The sequence below is a fragment of the Candidozyma pseudohaemuli genome (genome assembly GCF_003013735.1).
Source record: "Candidozyma pseudohaemuli strain B12108 chromosome Unknown scaffold00001, whole genome shotgun sequence".
Lineage (NCBI taxonomy): Eukaryota > Fungi > Ascomycota > Pichiomycetes > Serinales > Metschnikowiaceae > Candidozyma > Candidozyma pseudohaemuli.
The window spans coordinates 2,500,900-2,518,984 of record NW_020194435.1 but is presented as its reverse complement, the minus strand read 5'-3'; the positions used below and the strand labels follow the sequence as shown (position 1 = coordinate 2,518,984).

The following is an 18,085-nucleotide window of genomic DNA, read 5'->3' as shown; positions in this document are numbered from 1 at the left end:
CATGATCAGGACTGTTTATTCATGAATGCAGTATATGTTTTGGGTGGGGTGATTATTTAGTAAAATGAATCCGATAGTCTTTTTTGCTAAGCATGTTTGTAGCAAGTGTATCTTCTCTCTCTTTGGCCAAGGGACCTTCGGCTATCTTGTATGAATTTGGATTATCTGAAGCATAGGAAAGCTGGGATGATGCCGCAGCGTCGTTCCAGAAGGCTGTGAAAATCGACTCCTTCTCTTCGAAGTCTCGTTTACGCACGTCAAGCTCTGCCGAGGGATCATTGTTCGTGTTGAAGGGCAATGTCCCCTCTTGTTTAATTGCATCAAGGTGATGCTCAATATCGAAATCTGGCGCTGTCATGACGAAGTTGGGGTCAGTATCGGAGTCTGACTCAGCATCGCTGCCGTAGAGAGAATCATCGTATTGATAGTGTTCCTTGCGTTCCATAAACAAAGCCCGAGCTTGCTCGTAGCTTTTGCGATAGCTTGCAACCGGTGCTCTATCCTGCTTGGACCTGCCAAGCATGTTAGCTATTTGGACATCTTGCCATGTATTAAGCAGAGCCTTCTTGTTCCTGTAAGAGTTTTGTTTCTCCAATCTCCACAAGGTTCGACTGGCACGATCTGCGATCTTGAGCGAGAGAGCCCTGTTCAGAGATCTATTGAAGTTTGGATCTGGTGACAAACCCTTTGATGCAAGCTTTTGCTTAATCTTCTTCTCCACAATATCATTAATGGCGTTGAGTAGCACTGCGTTCGGTAGATCACGCAGCCTCTTCTTCTCCACTGTTATGCCCAGCAGGCTTCTTTTAAATGACATAGCTAGCTGCTCATCTAGAGGCTCCACTGAAACAGGAGGAGCAGGAACCAATGACTTTTGATCTTCTAGTGTATCTTCATAAATGTCAGGAACTTCAGGAACCTTGGATGAGGCCATTGGCCATGATGCCCATTTGCTCTGAGGAAAGCTCGGATTCACTCGATGTAGCAAGTGGGCCAGATAAAGATGCACGGCTAGATCATGTCTATGCTCGTCCTCTAGATATTCGAGGATCTTATTGAAATCTCGCTTTTCAGCCATGCTGATGTGCAAGTGTGTTGGTGTGGTAGTATCAGTGTAAACTCGCGCTGCTCCCGATGAGCTTCACTACCATCTAGATGAGTACTACAAGGCCTACAAAATGTGTCAAAATGATCTGACCAAGATTCAGCAAAACTAATCCAAAGTAAAGAAAACCTCGAAAACTAGCAGCGTCTAAAAGTAGCCCCAATTTCATGTCATGGCATTTGACCCCACCATCCGTCCTCCACAATATGCGCACACGAATTTTTTGACCTCTTCTCTCTTCTCTTTCTCTTTCTCTGATCCAAAAGAGCTACTCCAGCCTTTGCCAGAGAACTTGAACCTGTAGAATGCACGCTTTCCAAACCTCCTTCTTGGACCTCGCCTTGGAGTCTCAGGCTCTCAAGTTCGGCACCTTCACTCTTAAGTCTGGTCGCCAGTCTCCATACTTCTTCAACTTGGGCTTGTTCAACAACGGCAAGCTCTTGTCTACTTTGGCAACCGCCTATGCCAATGCCATTATCGAGTCTGGTGTTGAGTTTGACGTTCTTTTTGGCCCAGCCTACAAGGGTATCCCATTGGCGGCTATTACCGTTGCCAAGTTAGCTGAGCTCGCTCCAGAGAAGTACTCTGAGTTGGGTTACTCCTTTAACAGAAAGGAGAAGAAGGACCACGGTGAGGGCGGCTCCATTGTGGGATGTCCTTTGGAGGGTAAGAAGATCTTGATCATCGACGACGTTATGACGGCTGGTACTGCCATCAACGAGGCTTTCGAGATCATCTCCAACGAAAAGGGTACAGTGGCCGGCTGCATTATCGCTTTGGACAGACAGGAGACTACTCCTGACTCCGACAAGTCTGCCACCCAGGCCGTTGCCGCCAGATACGGTATCCCCGTTTTCTCGATCGTTTCCTTGTCTGACATTGTCACTCACTTGAAGGACAAGTTGTCTCCCGAGAACTTGGCGGACATTGACACCTACAGAAAGAAGTACGCTCCTAAGGCCTAGGCCTGCAATGTATGAAACTAGATGCATTATGTAAATTAACCTCTCACTCTCATGATCTTCTTTTTGGGCTGTTTGGGTAGCTTGGGGGCCTCATTTGTCGTCTCAGGCTCGGGGTCATAGATTGTTTTAGTCATTGGATGTTTCAAAGTGTAGTTGGAGTGGATGGGCACGATCGAGTTCATCTTGAAACCCTTGACCTTAGGGATTTCCTCAGGCTCGAAGCCCTGCTCGTATTCCTTAGGAATTGGAAGCCCGCCGCCCTTGCTTATGCTCTTCAAGGTTGTAGGATGATCCAGAAGGTAGGATGCAATTTCGTTGAGGAGACCCTTCTTGGTCTTGAAACGTGGGTCCTGAACCTCGCCAGCGTCCTTGATGAACACCTTGACTCTGCCCGGGTTACCAAAGTCTTGAGGGTGGGATCTGTCCAACTCAAGGATGACTGGAACACCAAGCTTACGGCATGCGTCAGAAATGGTGATGGCCAAAGGGTTCTCCACGGCCAAGTCAATGCTGACTCTTCTGCCTTCTTTGTGCGTTCTGTTGATGTCAAAGTAACATGGGTATATCGTTTGGAATTTGGCAAAGTGCTCTTTATCTTGCTCAGACAATTTCAGAGGATCCATGATTCCCTCGCTTTTGGGAGCGCTTCCGCCCGATGGAGGCTGGAAAGGCTGCTGTGGAAAGAGTGGAGGTTCGGAGTCTTGAGACCTCGTGACCGTTGGCTTGTTGATTGGAGCAATCGGTGTCCTGAGACTTGGATCGAACTGGGCAATGTCCATGTCCATGTTATCGATCTCGTCATCGTCGACCTCTTCGATGGTGGGTTTTGGTGGCATGTTTTCTAGATGGTCAGGGCTGCACTGTAAGACCTGGTTTTTTCGTTGACTAGTGTGCTCACTCTATGCACGCAAAAGAGAGTGCTTCCTGATAACGTTGAAGTATGTCGATGAGAGGGAAAGTAGAAGAGAAAAAGAGGGAACTTTTTTTTCTTTAACAAAAGGAAATAACGAGAGGTTTTCGTGTCAAGGGTATGAGTTGGTGTCAAAGTGCATTCGGCGGAACCGTTCACAATATTGAGAACCAGCAGTAAAGCAGTGAAGTGTTTTCCTTGTCAAATGGTGTTGTCTTCTGAAGGACATGTACCTACAGTTTTCTGGGGATCCGTCAATAACCAATCGATCCTTTGTCTGAAGAATCTCCGCTTTCGAACTCGAATAAGTGCCGGCATGTGCAGCCTTTTGCAGCCGATATCCCTCCATCCAAACCCGAAACCTTAAATTTGTCCACCATCAGCCCACACATCCTTCCCATCAAGTCTGTTTCACTTTTCCTGAAATTCAGCTGACTCTGATGAAACTACCCTTCTGAGTCATTCACCTCGTCCTGACTTCTCCAGTAACGGCTTTCGCAGTCAAGCTGTATGCCACAGCCAAGCCCTGCACGTGAGCTTAGCATCGCTTTTTCAAACCTATGCTCCACAGTCTGCCCTAGACCCTTCCCCATCTTGTTCAAAATATATAGATGTATCTTGCCGAGGTGGCCGAGGGCACGCCGCGTGTTCTCAAGCAGTATATGAAAATATTCGACTCGCCGTCGGCACATGAACCCGACTACACACTCAAGCTCCAGTCGGCACCTGTGACGCCGACCAAGTATGAGACTCACCCAGATATCCAGTTTTTTCGTCTGGTGAAGACAAAACACCACTATGCTTATCACAAGTCCAAGTTGGCCTTGTCTGCCACTGAGGAAAATATCGATCACATGAACTCAAGGCTCTCGGGGTTCGAACCGTTCAACCGAGAACAGCTTTTACAAAGACTCAGATCCTTCAACGCGTTGAACTGGCATATTCCTTCGGGAAAGAACACTGGTGTTCAGCTAAACGAGCTTCTATGTGCCGTAAACGGCTGGACTTGCCAATCCATAGCCAGAAATAACAACGTCAAGAATCATTTATCGTGCTCAAAGTGTGGAAATGAGCTTATTCTTCGCTTTAATGCCGAAGAAGAACAGCCCGAGTATGCCCCTTTCCATTTTGACCTCGAGGATATTCAGGCAGTCAACTTGAATCTAAAAGCGCAGTATGCACAGCAAGTCCAGGCCTTGGGCCATCAATCCTCTTGCCCGTGGACCAAAGTTCTGACTCCGATCAACACAGTGTATTATCTTACTCCCTATCTTGCGTCCACCAATGAGTCTTTGATTAAGCTTCACACCAAGACGTTGAAGAGCTTGTTTGACAACCTTATGATAATTCAGGAACATGCTGGTTTCTTGTCCCTGCTTTGTCCTAAGCCAAAGCTGATAAGTACTTACGCCGACTTCTGCCGTGCATCGAATCTGTGGCTCTTGAGCCGATACTTCAACAACGACAAGGAGAACTTTGGAACGATCTTGTCAAAAAGCTGTCCCGCTTGGCTTTACTGTATAAGTGCTATGGGCTGGGATGTGTACACTCAAGAATTCAATAGTCAGACTGTCTTGCTCATGATATGCCAAAGCTGCAATCAAAGGATATTTTTACAAAAGTCCGCAGGTTCGGACGACAGCGGTTCAGGCAATCAAGAGCATCCCAAGGTTTTGACTCCTTGTGAATATACCGCTGCTATTCCTCATGCCTCATCCAAGTTTTCCAATGAGTACATGGATGAAGTTACTGAAGAGGATGAACAGGATATTGATCCATACCTAGGTCATAAACAGTGGTGTTGTCAAGTAAGTGATATGGCTGGCCAGCCTTACTTTGACTACTTTATGAATATGGTGGCTTCGCTGGAGGAGTATATTGGTCCGAATGGGGAGTACCTCAAAGACAGAGACGAGTCTTTGGATATGGATATTGATGCTTGTACAAAGCATTCCAAAAGACGGGCTAGTTTTGACCTCCAGGAGGAATTAGAAAGATTCCGGAAACTACGGAAACCCTACTTTGCTGACTAATTTAATGTAAGCACACAGTGCCGATTATGTTGTATGTACTCTTAATGAATCTAGAGGACGATGCTGATGTAGGATATCAAGTATATCACGAGGTTTACTTGTTGAGTGGAGCGCTGAAGTCGAGAACTTCGATGTACGTTTCCTCGTTGTCCGATCCTTGTTTTTGCACAGCAGCCACACATCTATCAGGATCAAAGCGCACTTGCCAGATACCCTTGGTGATGTCAGAAAGTAAATCACGAACGAACTCACCTGTCTTGACATCCCAAAGCTTGAGCATGCGTTCACTTCCACTCACAATCCGTAGACTGTCATGCTGAAAGCAGGTAATTGCGCTATTGTGTCCCTTCAACTTGCTGTAATTCTCTCCGGTATTAGGGTTCCAAACACGCAAAGTAGAATCAGCTGCGGCAGAAACCAAGTAATCCTCAGAAAGTTCTAATAATCCAACGAGAGAATTGTGCCCTTCCAAAGAGAAAAGAAGCTTTCCTTCCTCGAAGTCCCAGACATTGATGGACAGGTCCATAGATCCCGAGTAGCAACGACGTGTCTTGTAGTTTAAGGAGGTCGAGTAGATTCTGTCGTTGTGGCCTTCCAATACATGCTTGCATCTTCCGCCTTCTTTCAAGTCCCAAACTCTGACAGTTGTATCATATGAGCCAGAAATGATGATATTGCCGTAGCCGGATACGGAACGAACGGACTGGGTGTGACCGACCAAAACGGCAACAAGGTAAGGGTTGTCGGGATCTTTACTATCGAAGGTCTTTGTCTCGGTGATTTCATCTGCATGCTCGCCCTCATTATCCAAGGGGAGCTTCCAGACATGCAAGTTGTGGTCTCTTGAGCCAGTAACCAAGAGCGGTTCTTTGGGGAACATGATAGGCTCACCGTTATCATCGACACCGATCTGCACGGGGTGCAAGATATCTAGACATCTCACAGTCGAAGTATGACCTCTGAACATATGGGTACATTTACCAGTACGGATGTTCCAAACACGCACGTCACGGTCAGTAGAGCCACTCACCAAGGTATTGGAGAAGTATTTGAGGGCCCAAACTCCGCCATCGTGACCTTTAAGAACACGAAGAAGTTCACCAGTTTGAGTATCGTAGACGTTCATCAGCTTCCCTTCGAAGCCGGTGATGATCTTTTCTTCGTCGTGTTGTAGACATGTGACAATACTCGAGCCGTGGCCTGCCACGCTTATGCGTTTTGGTTCATACGAGGGGTTCATCCAGCGCTGCAAAATGATGAAGCGTTTCTTGTAAAGTGTTTGGGCCAAGTTGATACCGCTGAGGTATGGACTAGGAGTGGCCCAGCCTGCTATGAGCCTGTCGGGGTTCGAGAGCTCTTTATCTAGTAGAGCTGGGTCTCTCAAGAGCTTGTCTCTATGAAGCATAGCGGTCCACAATGTGTTGTTGTTAACCAAGCGATTCCAAGACCGGCAAACTCTAGAGACGGCCAAAACAGACTTGTAGTCCAAGTGGGACAAGATCGATAAGGCAACCTCCAACGGCAAGCTTGACAACAAGTCACGTCTCAAAGAGTCCTGGATTATGCCACAGAACGTTGAAAGCAGCGAACGATCAACTTGTTGTAAGAGCTGGAAGATGATGTGGTTTCGGCACGGCGCCAGCGAGAAGTTTGAAAGGTTCACCATGAGCTCCGCCAAGTCGCCCTGGGTGGCTGGAGGTTTCAGCAAATGGCGCTCCCAGAACTCATGCACGGACCGCTTGTCGGTAGCGCTCTGGACCGGGGAAGCCAGGGGCAGCGGAAGTACTAGCTGCTGGGGGTTCTGGTCCTCCATGTCCAGGATGGGCGAGTTTGTCATGGACTCTATCCCGTTAGGCGTACATGGGTGAATCTGGCTGTCGGGCTTGATAAACGTATTGGAAGCACTTCGGATAGCAGAGGCAGCCACGCTATGGGTGCTGGAGATGGACATCACCGAGTCTGCGGAAACGGGCACCTGTCTTGTATCGGGCTGGTTGGCCAGCGTGAGGCGTCTCTTTGGTGGATGCGTCACGTCAGGAACGGTGTCGGTATCGGAAATGATCATATCGTCGCCGCTTTCAGCAGAGCACGGGGCAGCGTAAGCAGGGTAAGCGTCCTCCTTGGTATCCTGGTTCTGGTGGGCACGAAAACGTTTCCGCAGCTGGGTTTCTAGGGGCGCCAGACTCAAGGAAAACGGGCAAGGCTCCGCCAACCCGTCATAGAGCTTGGCCGAAGGGTCTTGAAGTTTCGTGTCGTAGGTTGTCTTGCACCCCAAGAGTGGGTATCTAGGAGGGCCAGACATGAGACAGCAAGGACAGGAAGCAGCGTGGGAAGGTGTCTATGATGGAAAAGACGGGTATAGATGGAAAACGGAGATGGAAATGGTGGTGTTTAGGGCAAAACCCGTGTGGGTGAATGTGGTTTGTTTGTTGCAAATGAGCCTGATTGAGAAAAATGATGTGCAGTGGTGTGCACGGGTGGGGGACGTTGGGCGTCGTTTGTTTCGCAGGTGCAAGGCATTTTGGGAGGAGACTGTGGGGTGTGTCTTTAGCGGACATAGACTAGGGGATTTTGGAGATTCCGTTTTGCAAAGAATCTAAAAATTCCAAAAGTTTAAAATCCACTTGGACGTTTTCTGTGTTTTTTTTTGCAACCTCGGATCTCAGCCGGCGCCAGGGTGTGATTTTGCAGCTGTGCTTCTGTTTTGCATGTCTTATCGGGTTGCTCCCGCACCGTACCTACCGGAATACCTGCGACCTTTATTCAGATGCACTGAAAATAAAGGAAATCTTCACTCAAGTTGTTCTTACCATTGTCTATGTATACAGCGCCTACTCGACGTTTTTTATCAAAATGCCTGGTTGGCCAGGAACAGCAGCATCCACAACCTTGCCCGTAGCTGTGATCTCCACTTCCTCACCAGTGGTGATATCCGTACCCTTCTTCTCGCCGTGAGGGAAAGTAACCACCTTCAAGTTCTCAATCTTGAGCGTCGTAGTCGACTTCTGGATGTTGCTCAAAACCTGCTTCACCAACTCGCCCTCGTTGAAAGTCAACTCACGGTTGAACACCGTCTTGGGGTCCTCCTTCACCAATCTCTGCTTCAAGAACTGGATGAATGGCATGGCACGCTTCATGTCCTTTCCAACCTTCTCCTTGATCAACTTGTTGTCGTTCAAAGAGTTGCTCTCGAACAACTGTCTGACAAAGTCAATGTACTGCTCCTGCCAGTCGGGGAAAGACGTGGAAACGAGCAATGTCAAGTTGGCAGGCTTAGAAGCGTCAACCTCGGCCTTACCCTTCTTGGACTTCAACACAGTGGATTCAGCCTCACGAACAGCTCTGGCCAACTCCTTCACATACTCAAGAGAGTCCAACAAGCCCTGAGAAACTGGCTCAGAGGCTCTAGGGAATCTAGCGTTCTGGACAGAACCGTCCTTACCCAAGATGTCCTTGTACAAGAACTCGGCAAAGTGGGGGGCCACTGGGGCAAGCAACAAGGCCTGGTTCTCGATGTACTTGAACACAAGGTCCTTGTGCATACCAGCACCAGACACAGAGTCTCTGTAGTAGTCTCTGGAGGTCTGGAAGTCGAACAAACCGTATTTAAGGGCAGCCTTGTAGTTGGTGGCCAGGTACTGCTCGTAAGCCTGTTCCACCAAGTGGTTCATTTCATTGTCGAACGCCTTGTCGAAGAAGGAGTCCTTAGGACCGGTTCTCAAGGTGTCCTGAGTAGCCTTGATCTCCTCACACCATTCCTTCAAGGTGGTCAAACGCAAAATAGCAGCATTGGCGTTGGCCTCATCGAAGTTGGCATCCTCAACAGTGTCACCAGCGTCAGCCAAGGCAATTCTGGAGGCGTCAGCACCAAACTTCTCGACAATCTGCAGCAAGGTCAAGAAGTTACCAGTAGACTTGGACATCTTGGCGTTGTTCAACATCAAGTGACCGTTGGCTCTAACACCTCTTGGCCAGAACTTCTTGGGGAAGAGGGCAGTGTGGCAGTAGATGAAGAAAGTCAAGTGGTTTGGAATCAAATCCTTACCACTGATTCTGGCATCCAATGGGTAGAAGTACTCAAACTCTCTTCTCAAGGCCTGCAACTGCTCCTTTGGAATGTCAGACTTGATGTCCTCACGTCTGGTGAAGATGTAGTCAAACACCTCGTCAGTCATCTGTTCGGGCTTGATGGTGAACTTACCAGGCTTAGAGCCGTAGTAGTCCGAGTGCAAGAAACGAGCGATGGTGTAGTAAGCCATGTATATCGTGGAGTCAGACAAGGACTCGATCAACTGAGAGTCATCCCATGGACACTTGGTACCCAAACCGTAAGTTCTGGTAAGAGCCCAGTTCTTCAACCAGTCCAAGACACCCTCGAAGCCGTGTCTGGTCTCCTTGGAGAAGGTCTCCATGTGCTCCAAACACTCCAAAGCCTGGTTCTTCCAGGACTCTTCACCGTAATCAATGTACCACTGGTCCTCCAAGGAGACACAGCACTCATCACCAGATCTGGAGACGACCTGACCCTCAGGCTCGTTGTAAACGAAAGCCTCACCGGAAGCGATCAAGTCAGCCTTAACCTTAGGCTTAGCATCCTCGACCTTCTCGCCAGAGTACTTACCAATGACCATGACACCGCTGTAGAAACCTTCCTTGTAGGCCTGCTCCTTAGCCTTGGCCAACTGCACGGTATCCTTGGGAGACTGAATCTTCAACTCCTTACACAAGAACTCGGCAGACTTGTCACCGAACTTCTCAGTCTTCAAGATTGGAACAATCTCGGTGTTGACCCACTCTTTCTCAATCTTGTAGAAGTCAGCCTTGTTGGACAAGTCCTTGACGGTGATGTAGTCATCTGGGGAGTCAGAAGGAACACAGGTCACAACACCAGTACCCTTGTTAGGCAAGATGGTCTCCATAGGGAGCACACGGAGGTTCTTGAGCTGAGCCAAAGGTGGGGAAATCTTGGATCCAACAAGAGCAGAACCGTTTATGTGCAAAGCGGCAGTGTAGTCACCTCTAGTTGGGGTCAATTTCTGGAAAGACATGTTCTTGAAAGCTCTTTCGGTGGTGATATAGTACACACCCTCGGCGGCCTTGAACACACCGTAGTTGATCTTTGGAGAGACAAAACAACAACTCTGACCGTACATGGTCTCGGGTCTCAAGGTGGCAGCGACCAAGAAGACCTTGTTCTTGGAGAGATCAAAGTTATTCTCCTCAAACACCTTCTGGGCTTCTGGCTGGAACTCATCCACTGGGATCTTGATACCAACGTACTCTTGTGGGTTGACTCCCTCACCGCTGGATCTGTCGTGGTCCAAACAAGCCTGACCGTCCTTCTCGGAGTAGATGGTGTATCTCTCACCGAACTTGATCTTGCCGCAGTCCTTCAAACGGTTGATTTGCCAGCGGACAAAAGCATCGTAGTAGGCGTTAGCTGGAGTGGTGACAAAAGATCTTCTCCAGTCGACTCTACCACCAAAGTTGTTCACGTCTCTCTCAACAAGAGCAGGGAAGAAATGAAGCCAATGTTGAGGGTCGGCAAAAGCGGCAACCTCCTCCTTGGAAAGACCCAATTGCACCATAATCTCAAACTGGTACTTGCCTCTGCCCTGCTTGGCAACAGCCTTGGACTTCTTAGCCTTGAACTTGGTGGGGTCCTCGCTCTTAGCAGCTTCCTTGACAGGAACTGGCTCCTCATCTTCGTCTTCAGCTGGAGCACCAGAGAAGTCGGCACCGAACTGCTCAACCTCTCTCTTGATCTTGTCAGCAGCAGCCTTAATTGGCATACCGGTACAGTGGAAACCCAATGGGAAGAGAGCCCTCTTACCTTCCATTCTCTCGAAACCAGTGGCAAACTCCACCTTAGACAAAGTGAAACTGTGACCAGCGTGCAAGACACCGTTCATGTATGGGTAAGCCATGGTGGAGAAGTACTTGGGGTACTTTTCTCTCAACTTATCGGCATCATCCTCTGGATCTTCCTCGATAGTGGGGGCATCGACTTCGAAGAACTTGTTGTCAGCCCAGTACTTCTGGTACTTCTTCTCGATCTCCACAAGTGTGTCCCTCCTATCGGTCTTCTCGAGTTTGATAGTAGCACTCATTTTGCGTAGTGAGGTATGAAATCTTTTGGGACCTTAATATCGCAGTGAAAAAATGTCAGAAAAAGTTGTGTATGAGTAAACTTAGGAAGCCGCACTGGCTGCAAACTCCACATTCATCTATTTTATAGTAAAGATACAAAGGAAGTGGATTACCGTCTTTTTCTTCTCATAAGCATCGGAGGAGCCATGGTAGTCTTCTTTGCTGGTTTTTGGTCGTTTTCTTGCTTGAAGAAGTCGTCTTTAGAGCCCACATGAAGCACTTCTTCGTCAAAGAGGGTTCCCTCTAGCGATAAACTGGCTTTCCCAGCATCAGACTCTTTTTCAAATTCGACAAGTGCTGCACGCTTACTAGGCTTCAAAAACACCTTGGTGGTGGAACCCACACGGTTCTGCAAAAACTCCTCAAGGTGAGCTTTGGTGCTAATGCTGTTCACGTTGAATAAGGCAATGGTTTTCTTGACGTTGAACTGCAGTGGAGAGCTTTGCATTGCCTGTTTTGATTTTCCTTTCGAGACATGAATGGTCCGGCCATCCAAAACCGTCTCGTTTGCATCAAGGGCTTTCTTGACGTCCTTGACATCGGAGAACGTAACAAACGCATACCCGTTGTTCTTAAAACCTTTTGCTTTATTGGTCTCGTTGAGGGGGACCTTCACATCTTCAACCCTTCCAATTTCACTAAAGAATTGGCGCAAAGTCTCCTCAGTAGTCACCTCAAAGTTGATGTTATGAACGTACACTTGGTAAGCCACATTAGGTCCACTTCGCTTGTGTTTGAGAGAGGGGTTCGAAATATCAGCCTTCAACAGATGACCTTCCACCGACAACTGATCGAGCTGAGCCTGTGCCAGCTGGGTAGCAGTTGTATCCGGGAAATCGATGTAACAGAACCTTTTCTCACGTTTGTCGCTTTGAGAAGGAAACCTTACACTGAGAACCAACAACTCTTGAGCTTTTAAGAAGCTTTCGACATCTGAAGATCCCCAGTGAGATGGATAGTTGGTAAGCCACAAGGTGTTTCCAAAAATACGCTTCACCGTCACGATAGAGTCTCCAATAGCTTTCTGGTCCCTGACCAAAGCTTTCATGACCTCCTCCTCTGAGTTGAGCTCAACCAATGCAAAGTTCCCCTGAACTGTTGAGAATACGTCAATGGTGAGTGGATCACAGTAGCCTTGGAAGAATTCTGCAACTTCGCCCTGATCAGCGGAGAGTGGTAGATTCTCCACCTTCACCCTAAACATTTCACGGTTTCGTGAAGCGTCTTCATTTGCCTCCTCTGCCTTGCTCTCCAGTCTGACTTTCTTTTGCCCTGGCCCCTCAAGCTCTTCATCGTTGGTTCTCTTTATATCCATCTTTGGCGGGGTATGTACAAGACGTGGGTTGGTCTTTTCGAGTAAGTCCAAAAGCAGCTGGATCTCCTCTGCCAGACCATGCATAGCTTGATGAGCGATAGCAGCATCAAGGGCTAGCTTGGGGTCATCGAGATCTGGCAAATCCTCTGGAAGTAGTTTGAGCATACGCTTGCCATATTTTGGCGGGCCATACAATGCGAGAAGCTGAAAGCAGAATACCCAAACTTTTGCAGAATGGGCCCATTTATCAAAAGATGCAGTGGTCAAGTCGACGAATAAATCGAAGAAAGCATCCTCGCCAGTCGAACATCTCCTTGCCAATGTAATTGCTAACTGCAATACTTCGAAGCCGTCCTCCCTGGAGAAAGCTGTGGACGCGATGGTGTTGATGTCCTCGAGAAAAATTGATGCCCAGGTTTCCAGCACCTTGGCACATTGCTTGAAATCTCCGAGAAGCAAATTAGTCGCGAGTTGCTTCCAGTTATTGTCAGTTTTGAAGAGGTCCACCAAACGAAGAAGCTCCGACCTCAATCGGTTGAACTCGTCCTCTTCAAGATCCAATTTGTTCAATGCAATGGATCCCTCTGGGAGCTCTGGAAAGCACTTAATGAACAATTTAGTGAAGTGTGGAAGACGTGACTCTCCATACTGCTCCACGATACTGAGAAAAGACTTCCAAACAGGTAGCCACGAATCATCACATACCTTCGAAGCTTCTATGAGGGATCTGAAGAATATTTCCTCAATTGATACGAATGAAGCGTTTTTCAACATATGTTTGGCGCATGACTCGATGTATGTGATCCAATGCTGTGGGTTCAATGGGTCATCAGCAATGTTCTGCTCAAGCTTTATATAGTAAGGTATTGTCACCTCACACGCTTTCTTGGCCAGACTGGCATTCTTCATTAGACTCAGATAAGAGTCAGGAAACGTTGCAGATATAAATTGGGAGAAGTCCTGGTAAGTCTCCTCGATTTGAGCGTGGGGTATAGATAGCATCCGTTCGTACAATTTTTGCAACTTTTCGGTATTTCCTTCCGAGGAATATAGTTCTCGAAGTTTGATGAAAACATTATAGCCACTTTTATAGTCCGTTCCGCAATCAGCGAATGCTCGAAGAAGCTCCGGTTCTGTGGGTTCAATCGCATTGAGGTAATCTAGCCATGTCTGTGTTGTAGGAAACTCATTTTTGTAGAATCTGAGAAGGAATAGACTTTCTTCCAGGTCGGCCGATCTTCTCCAGAACGCCAACTCTTCAGGAGATAATTGGGCCACTGCTAGCTTTCTCTTTAATATGGGTATCGATGGAAACTGGTTTTCACGTTTGGCAATCTCCTCTAGGGCGAGATATTCGCCATAGTATAGTGATGACTGACTGACATTGGCATCGAAATGCAGAATTGCATTGCTTAATTCTGGGGAATATACCATTGCAGCAGGTTGAATTGGTAGTATCAACAATACTATGCGCGATGGGTCTATATCGATGCTGGGTGCGAAATGAGATGAGGTACATCTCATTTCCATCTCCATATTCCTCCACAACGACACACATGGACGCCCGACTATATTTAAAAAGCTATGGCTGGCAAGACGGCCATGCGCTTAAAAATGGCGGAATCAAGAAACCCATTTTGGTGAAGCACAAGAAAGACAAGAAGGGCCTTGGATCAGATGGAAACGATGCAGATGTATGGTGGGAGAGACTTTTTGACGGTCAGCTCAAGACCCTTGATGTCAACAACAGCTCCAAGGGAGTAAGCTTCGAGACGAATGCCATGGAAACTGAAAATCACCTCCGAAGATCGATGTCGCCTTTATACAAGATGTTTGTGAAGGGAGAAGGATTGGCAGGAACGGTGGGTAAAACCGATAATGCACATCTCAAGAGCAGCAAAATCGATAGTGGAAAGGCTATTGAACAGACAGAAATCATCATGAAGAAGGCCAAGAAGGAGGCCAAGGCACACAAGGACAAAAGCAAAAGCACAAAGTCTAAGGATGAGAAGACGGACGCTGACAAGAAGAAGCTGAAGGATAGCAAAAAGGAGAAGAAACACAAGAAGGACAAGAAAGAGAAGAGAGACGAGAAGGAAGTGAAAGAAAGCTCCGAAGAAAAGAAGCATAAGAAGGAAAAGTCATCATCGAAAGCCAAAAAAGAACTGGATAAGAAGTCAAAGCTGGAGCTGAAGTCTAAAAAGAGATCCAGCGACAAGAGCGACGAGAAGGAGAAGACAAAGAAGAGAAAGAAGGATAAATAAATGCGAGGATGTGGTATAGACTAATAAACTAAAGCCGTCACTGCCTGGTGCATGGAAGTGCGCCTTGATACGATAACGCTCACACTACTGTACTACGCGTTCACGATAACACAAAGTTGACTGATAAACACAGAATCTATGGCTGCCTTCGAAGTAGGTGGTGTTGGTATAAGCTGGACGTGGATCGTGCCGCTTAGCATATTCCTTATCCTACTACGGCATGTTCAGCTATGGAGAATCCTTATTGAGATTGTATTAGCCGGGGTGCTGATCGGGTATTTGACATACCGGGTTTTATGCCAATTGAAACCAAAGAACAGTCAGAAATTCCATTTTGGAGATACCAGACATCTGAGCTTCAAGTTTCTCAAACGAAAAGAATGGCAGCAAGAGCTACAACGACTTGAGGTATCAACTTCAAGCTACAAAGGTGCATCCAAGCCAGTGGATAGAGCCATCGCTGAACTTCTCGAGCTTGTGGTGGCCGTCTTCATCGACTCTTGGTACAAGAACATATCTGACCATGAAGGTTTTCAAGAGTCACTTCGCAATGAGCTATGGCACATCATCGAGGCACTCAAGTCCCACCTCGCTAAGACTGACATTGCCGATTTGGTATTCATTAAGATACTCCCGATGATAAATCTTCATTTTAAAGACTATTCCACGGAGTCGGTGCCTTTGCTTTTTAATTATCAACTCGAGAACAAGTTGAAAGCTGTGCGATCTTCTGGAAAGACCCTTCATGAGGGAGTGTCACTTTCTACGAACAAACTGAATTTTGAGCAGGAGAAAGCATACTTGAGAAAAATTACTGCAAGATTGCTACCTCTGGTCCTCAATGAAGGGGAGAGGCAAAGCTCGGTGGTTTCACTGATCCTTCGAGAAATCCTTGCGTCCACTGTTCTATTTAACGTGGTGGAGATGTTAGCTGAGGGTGACTTTGTTAATCAAATGATTGTAAAATTCATGGGAGACAGCCTTCAGCGTCGCAGCCAAGTCAAACGCCTTCGTGCTGCGTTGGAACAGCATACCCGTCAAACTGACGAACAGCAAGATACCGCGTCTCCACTCCCAAGTGTTTCTGGCAAGTTCACGGAGGCAAGATACCAACACTGTTTGGCTTTCATTGACAAGGCCACAGAAGCTGATCTTGTGGAGCTTAAAGATCGCTTGACTCATTCCATTTCTCAGCACAGTGATACGCATAGCCAAGAGTATCAATCTATGCTTGATCTTGTCCAGCAAATTGCCAATAAGCTAGCAAAGCCTAAGCTTTCCCTTGATGAGGCTCTTAGCAACAACGACGTGCGCTCTCTGTTCGTTCGGTACCTTGAGCAGAACGAAAAACTACATGTCTTGAGTGTATTTGAAGCAATCAACGAATTGAGGTCACCATTATGCACTTTGGATCTTGAGAGCCCAGACTCTCTAGAGTTTGCTAATTCTGATAATATTAGATCTGTCTTCGATAACCACCTAATTCACAGTGAAACACTTGAATCGCTGATCCCCGCCATACGCTCAGTATACCGTGGCATAGAAGATGAGACCACAATCGCTTCTGCAAAATCAGAGTTGATCTCCATCTGGCTGAAACTGAACGCTGAATTAATCTCCGTTCTTTATCCGTCGTTCCTTCAAAATGTTGAAAACGAAGCAGCACCTTATCTGGTGGATACGTATGCTCTGGCTGACCAATCAATCTTGACAACTGAAAATTCACAGTTAGAGGGGGATGTAACAGAGGCATCTATTAGCCCTGCTGTTATTGATGCTGTCGAAAAGTCACTTGAGCAAATCATCAACACGAAGGCACAAACGCCAGGCAGTTCGGAAATATCCAGAAACGAAAGTACCTTGACACTCAAAAATTTGGCCTCTCCTATGTCAAGCTCGAGCAGATCAAACTCGCCAACATTGAAAGATCGCTTGCCCGCTGCCCCTGCTATGAACCAGTCAGGTATATTTGAGTCGCTAGACAAACTGGAATCTGAATCTGAGCTTTCAGATAGCTTTATTAATTCTGATTCTGAAGAATCCAAATTAGGTGGTTCTGAGATCTTGAGAGCAGCGCCTGGCGATCTTAGCTTGGCGGAGAAATTAACAACGATCTCCCAGGATATTAAGAACCTTCGTGAACAAAACGAAATTTTACTTCCTTTACTTAAGAAGGCAGAGTTAACGAACAATGTTTCCGAAATAACGATTCTCAAGCGCTCAAAGCAGGGTTTGGAGAGGGAGATCGCCTCAAAAGAGCTCCAACGACAGCATTGGATTATCCAAGAAAATGAAAACAGTTTGTTCGGGAAGTCCAGGATACAGATCTCGTCCTATATGACTGAAACGAAGAATGGTTCTGATTACGTGCTCTATATTGTTGAGGTGCAAAAGTTTTCCAACGATGATCCAAACGAAGTCACAGCAGGTTGGGTGGTGGCCAGAAGGTTTAGTCAGTTCTACCAACTCAACGAGTATCTCAAAAAGAAATCATCTAAAGTCTCCAATATCAAGTTCCCAAAGAAGGCTGTCCTCAACTTTCAAAAGAAGCAGCTTCTAGAGTTAAGAAAAAGGGGCCTCGAGCAGTACTTGCAGCAACTCCTCACTATACCCGAGGTATGTTCCGACCCGATTTTGAGGTCATTTCTATCATCTGAAAACTTCCTGTTCAGCTCTCTTAAGAAGCCGAAGAAGAATCTAGACGATATTCTTGGTTCTCTTTCCTTAAGTTTTTCGGATCATGATAATTCAAAATACCCCGAGGTGGAGATGAGTACCACCACTGAATTCATGGAAAGCATAAAGGAGATGCAAAGTGAGTTGAAGCAGTTTGATGAGTCCCAGAAGTACACTTCTGGCAAGGTGCCTTTTGTAAAGCCAATTTCAGACTTGTTGATCGATGTTTTCGATTTGGGGTCCTCCAAAAGTTGGATAAGAGGCAGAGCACTCCTTATTCTTTTGCAGCAGGTGCTCGGATCTGCCATTGAAAAGAAGATACGCTCTTCAATGCGAAACATCTTGAATGACGAAGCTATGATTCTCAATGTCATTGGTAACTTGAAGGACACTGTGTTTCCAAACGGGCGCTTCAAAGACCCTCCAATCGTCCGAAGCGAGGCCCTTCAGGAGAAGACTCGGAGTGAAGCAAGAGCTATATTTGAGGTTTACATGGAGGAGACGTGTGGAAAAGTCTTCGGTAACGGAAACACCAAGGTTCGCTCCAGAGTGTTGTTCGAGCTATTCCAAAACGATTTCATCAACAAACTGCTCATATTTCAGCTTCTAGATCAGCTTGTCAAAGAGTTGTTCCCATGACTACGTAACGAATAACGAAACCTAATAT

General features: G+C 46.9%; 8 protein-coding genes across 8 annotated transcripts; 4 read left to right on the top strand and 4 right to left on the bottom strand.

Annotated features, from left to right (window-relative positions):
- Nucleotides 1–52: 52 nt before the first annotated feature.
- On the bottom strand, nucleotides 53–1,078 carry C7M61_001142 (uncharacterized protein; the record flags this gene model as incomplete). Its single annotated transcript, XM_024856559.1, has 1 exon — nucleotides 53–1,078. One exon carries the CDS (start codon nucleotides 1,076–1,078, stop codon nucleotides 53–55), a length of 1,026 nt encoding a protein of 341 aa, XP_024716158.1.
- Nucleotides 1,079–1,410: 332 nt separating this feature from the next.
- Nucleotides 1,411–2,070, top strand: URA5 (orotate phosphoribosyltransferase; the record flags this gene model as incomplete). Its single annotated transcript, XM_024856558.1, has 1 exon — nucleotides 1,411–2,070. One exon carries the CDS (start codon nucleotides 1,411–1,413, stop codon nucleotides 2,068–2,070), a length of 660 nt encoding a protein of 219 aa, XP_024716157.1.
- Nucleotides 2,071–2,105: 35 nt separating this feature from the next.
- On the bottom strand, nucleotides 2,106–2,906 carry SEC65 (RNA-binding signal recognition particle subunit; the record flags this gene model as incomplete). Its single annotated transcript, XM_024856557.1, has 1 exon — nucleotides 2,106–2,906. One exon carries the CDS (start codon nucleotides 2,904–2,906, stop codon nucleotides 2,106–2,108), a length of 801 nt encoding a protein of 266 aa, XP_024716156.1.
- Nucleotides 2,907–3,591: 685 nt separating this feature from the next.
- Nucleotides 3,592–5,013, top strand: C7M61_001139 (uncharacterized protein; the record flags this gene model as incomplete). Its single annotated transcript, XM_024856556.1, has 1 exon — nucleotides 3,592–5,013. One exon carries the CDS (start codon nucleotides 3,592–3,594, stop codon nucleotides 5,011–5,013), a length of 1,422 nt encoding a protein of 473 aa, XP_024716155.1.
- A 94-nt stretch (nucleotides 5,014–5,107) lies between these two features.
- Nucleotides 5,108–7,315, bottom strand: CDC4 (SCF ubiquitin ligase complex subunit; the record flags this gene model as incomplete). The annotated part of the gene is made up of 1 exon (XM_024856555.1): nucleotides 5,108–7,315. The coding sequence occupies one exon, from the start codon at nucleotides 7,313–7,315 to the stop codon at nucleotides 5,108–5,110; it is 2,208 nt and encodes a 735-aa protein (XP_024716154.1).
- Nucleotides 7,316–7,844: 529 nt separating this feature from the next.
- CDC60 (leucine--tRNA ligase) lies at nucleotides 7,845–13,912 on the bottom strand (the record flags this gene model as incomplete). Its single annotated transcript, XM_024856554.1, has 2 exons — nucleotides 7,845–11,118; nucleotides 11,277–13,912. The coding sequence occupies 2 exons, from the start codon at nucleotides 13,910–13,912 to the stop codon at nucleotides 7,845–7,847; spliced, it is 5,910 nt and encodes a 1,969-aa protein (XP_024716153.1).
- Nucleotides 13,913–14,034: 122 nt separating this feature from the next.
- On the top strand, nucleotides 14,035–14,742 carry C7M61_001136 (uncharacterized protein; the record flags this gene model as incomplete). Its single annotated transcript, XM_024856553.1, has 1 exon — nucleotides 14,035–14,742. One exon carries the CDS (start codon nucleotides 14,035–14,037, stop codon nucleotides 14,740–14,742), a length of 708 nt encoding a protein of 235 aa, XP_024716152.1.
- A 220-nt stretch (nucleotides 14,743–14,962) lies between these two features.
- On the top strand, nucleotides 14,963–18,057 carry C7M61_001135 (uncharacterized protein; the record flags this gene model as incomplete). The annotated part of the gene is made up of 2 exons (XM_024856552.1): nucleotides 14,963–14,994; nucleotides 15,063–18,057. The coding sequence occupies 2 exons, from the start codon at nucleotides 14,963–14,965 to the stop codon at nucleotides 18,055–18,057; spliced, it is 3,027 nt and encodes a 1,008-aa protein (XP_024716151.1).
- Between the last annotated feature and the right edge of the window lie 28 nt (nucleotides 18,058–18,085).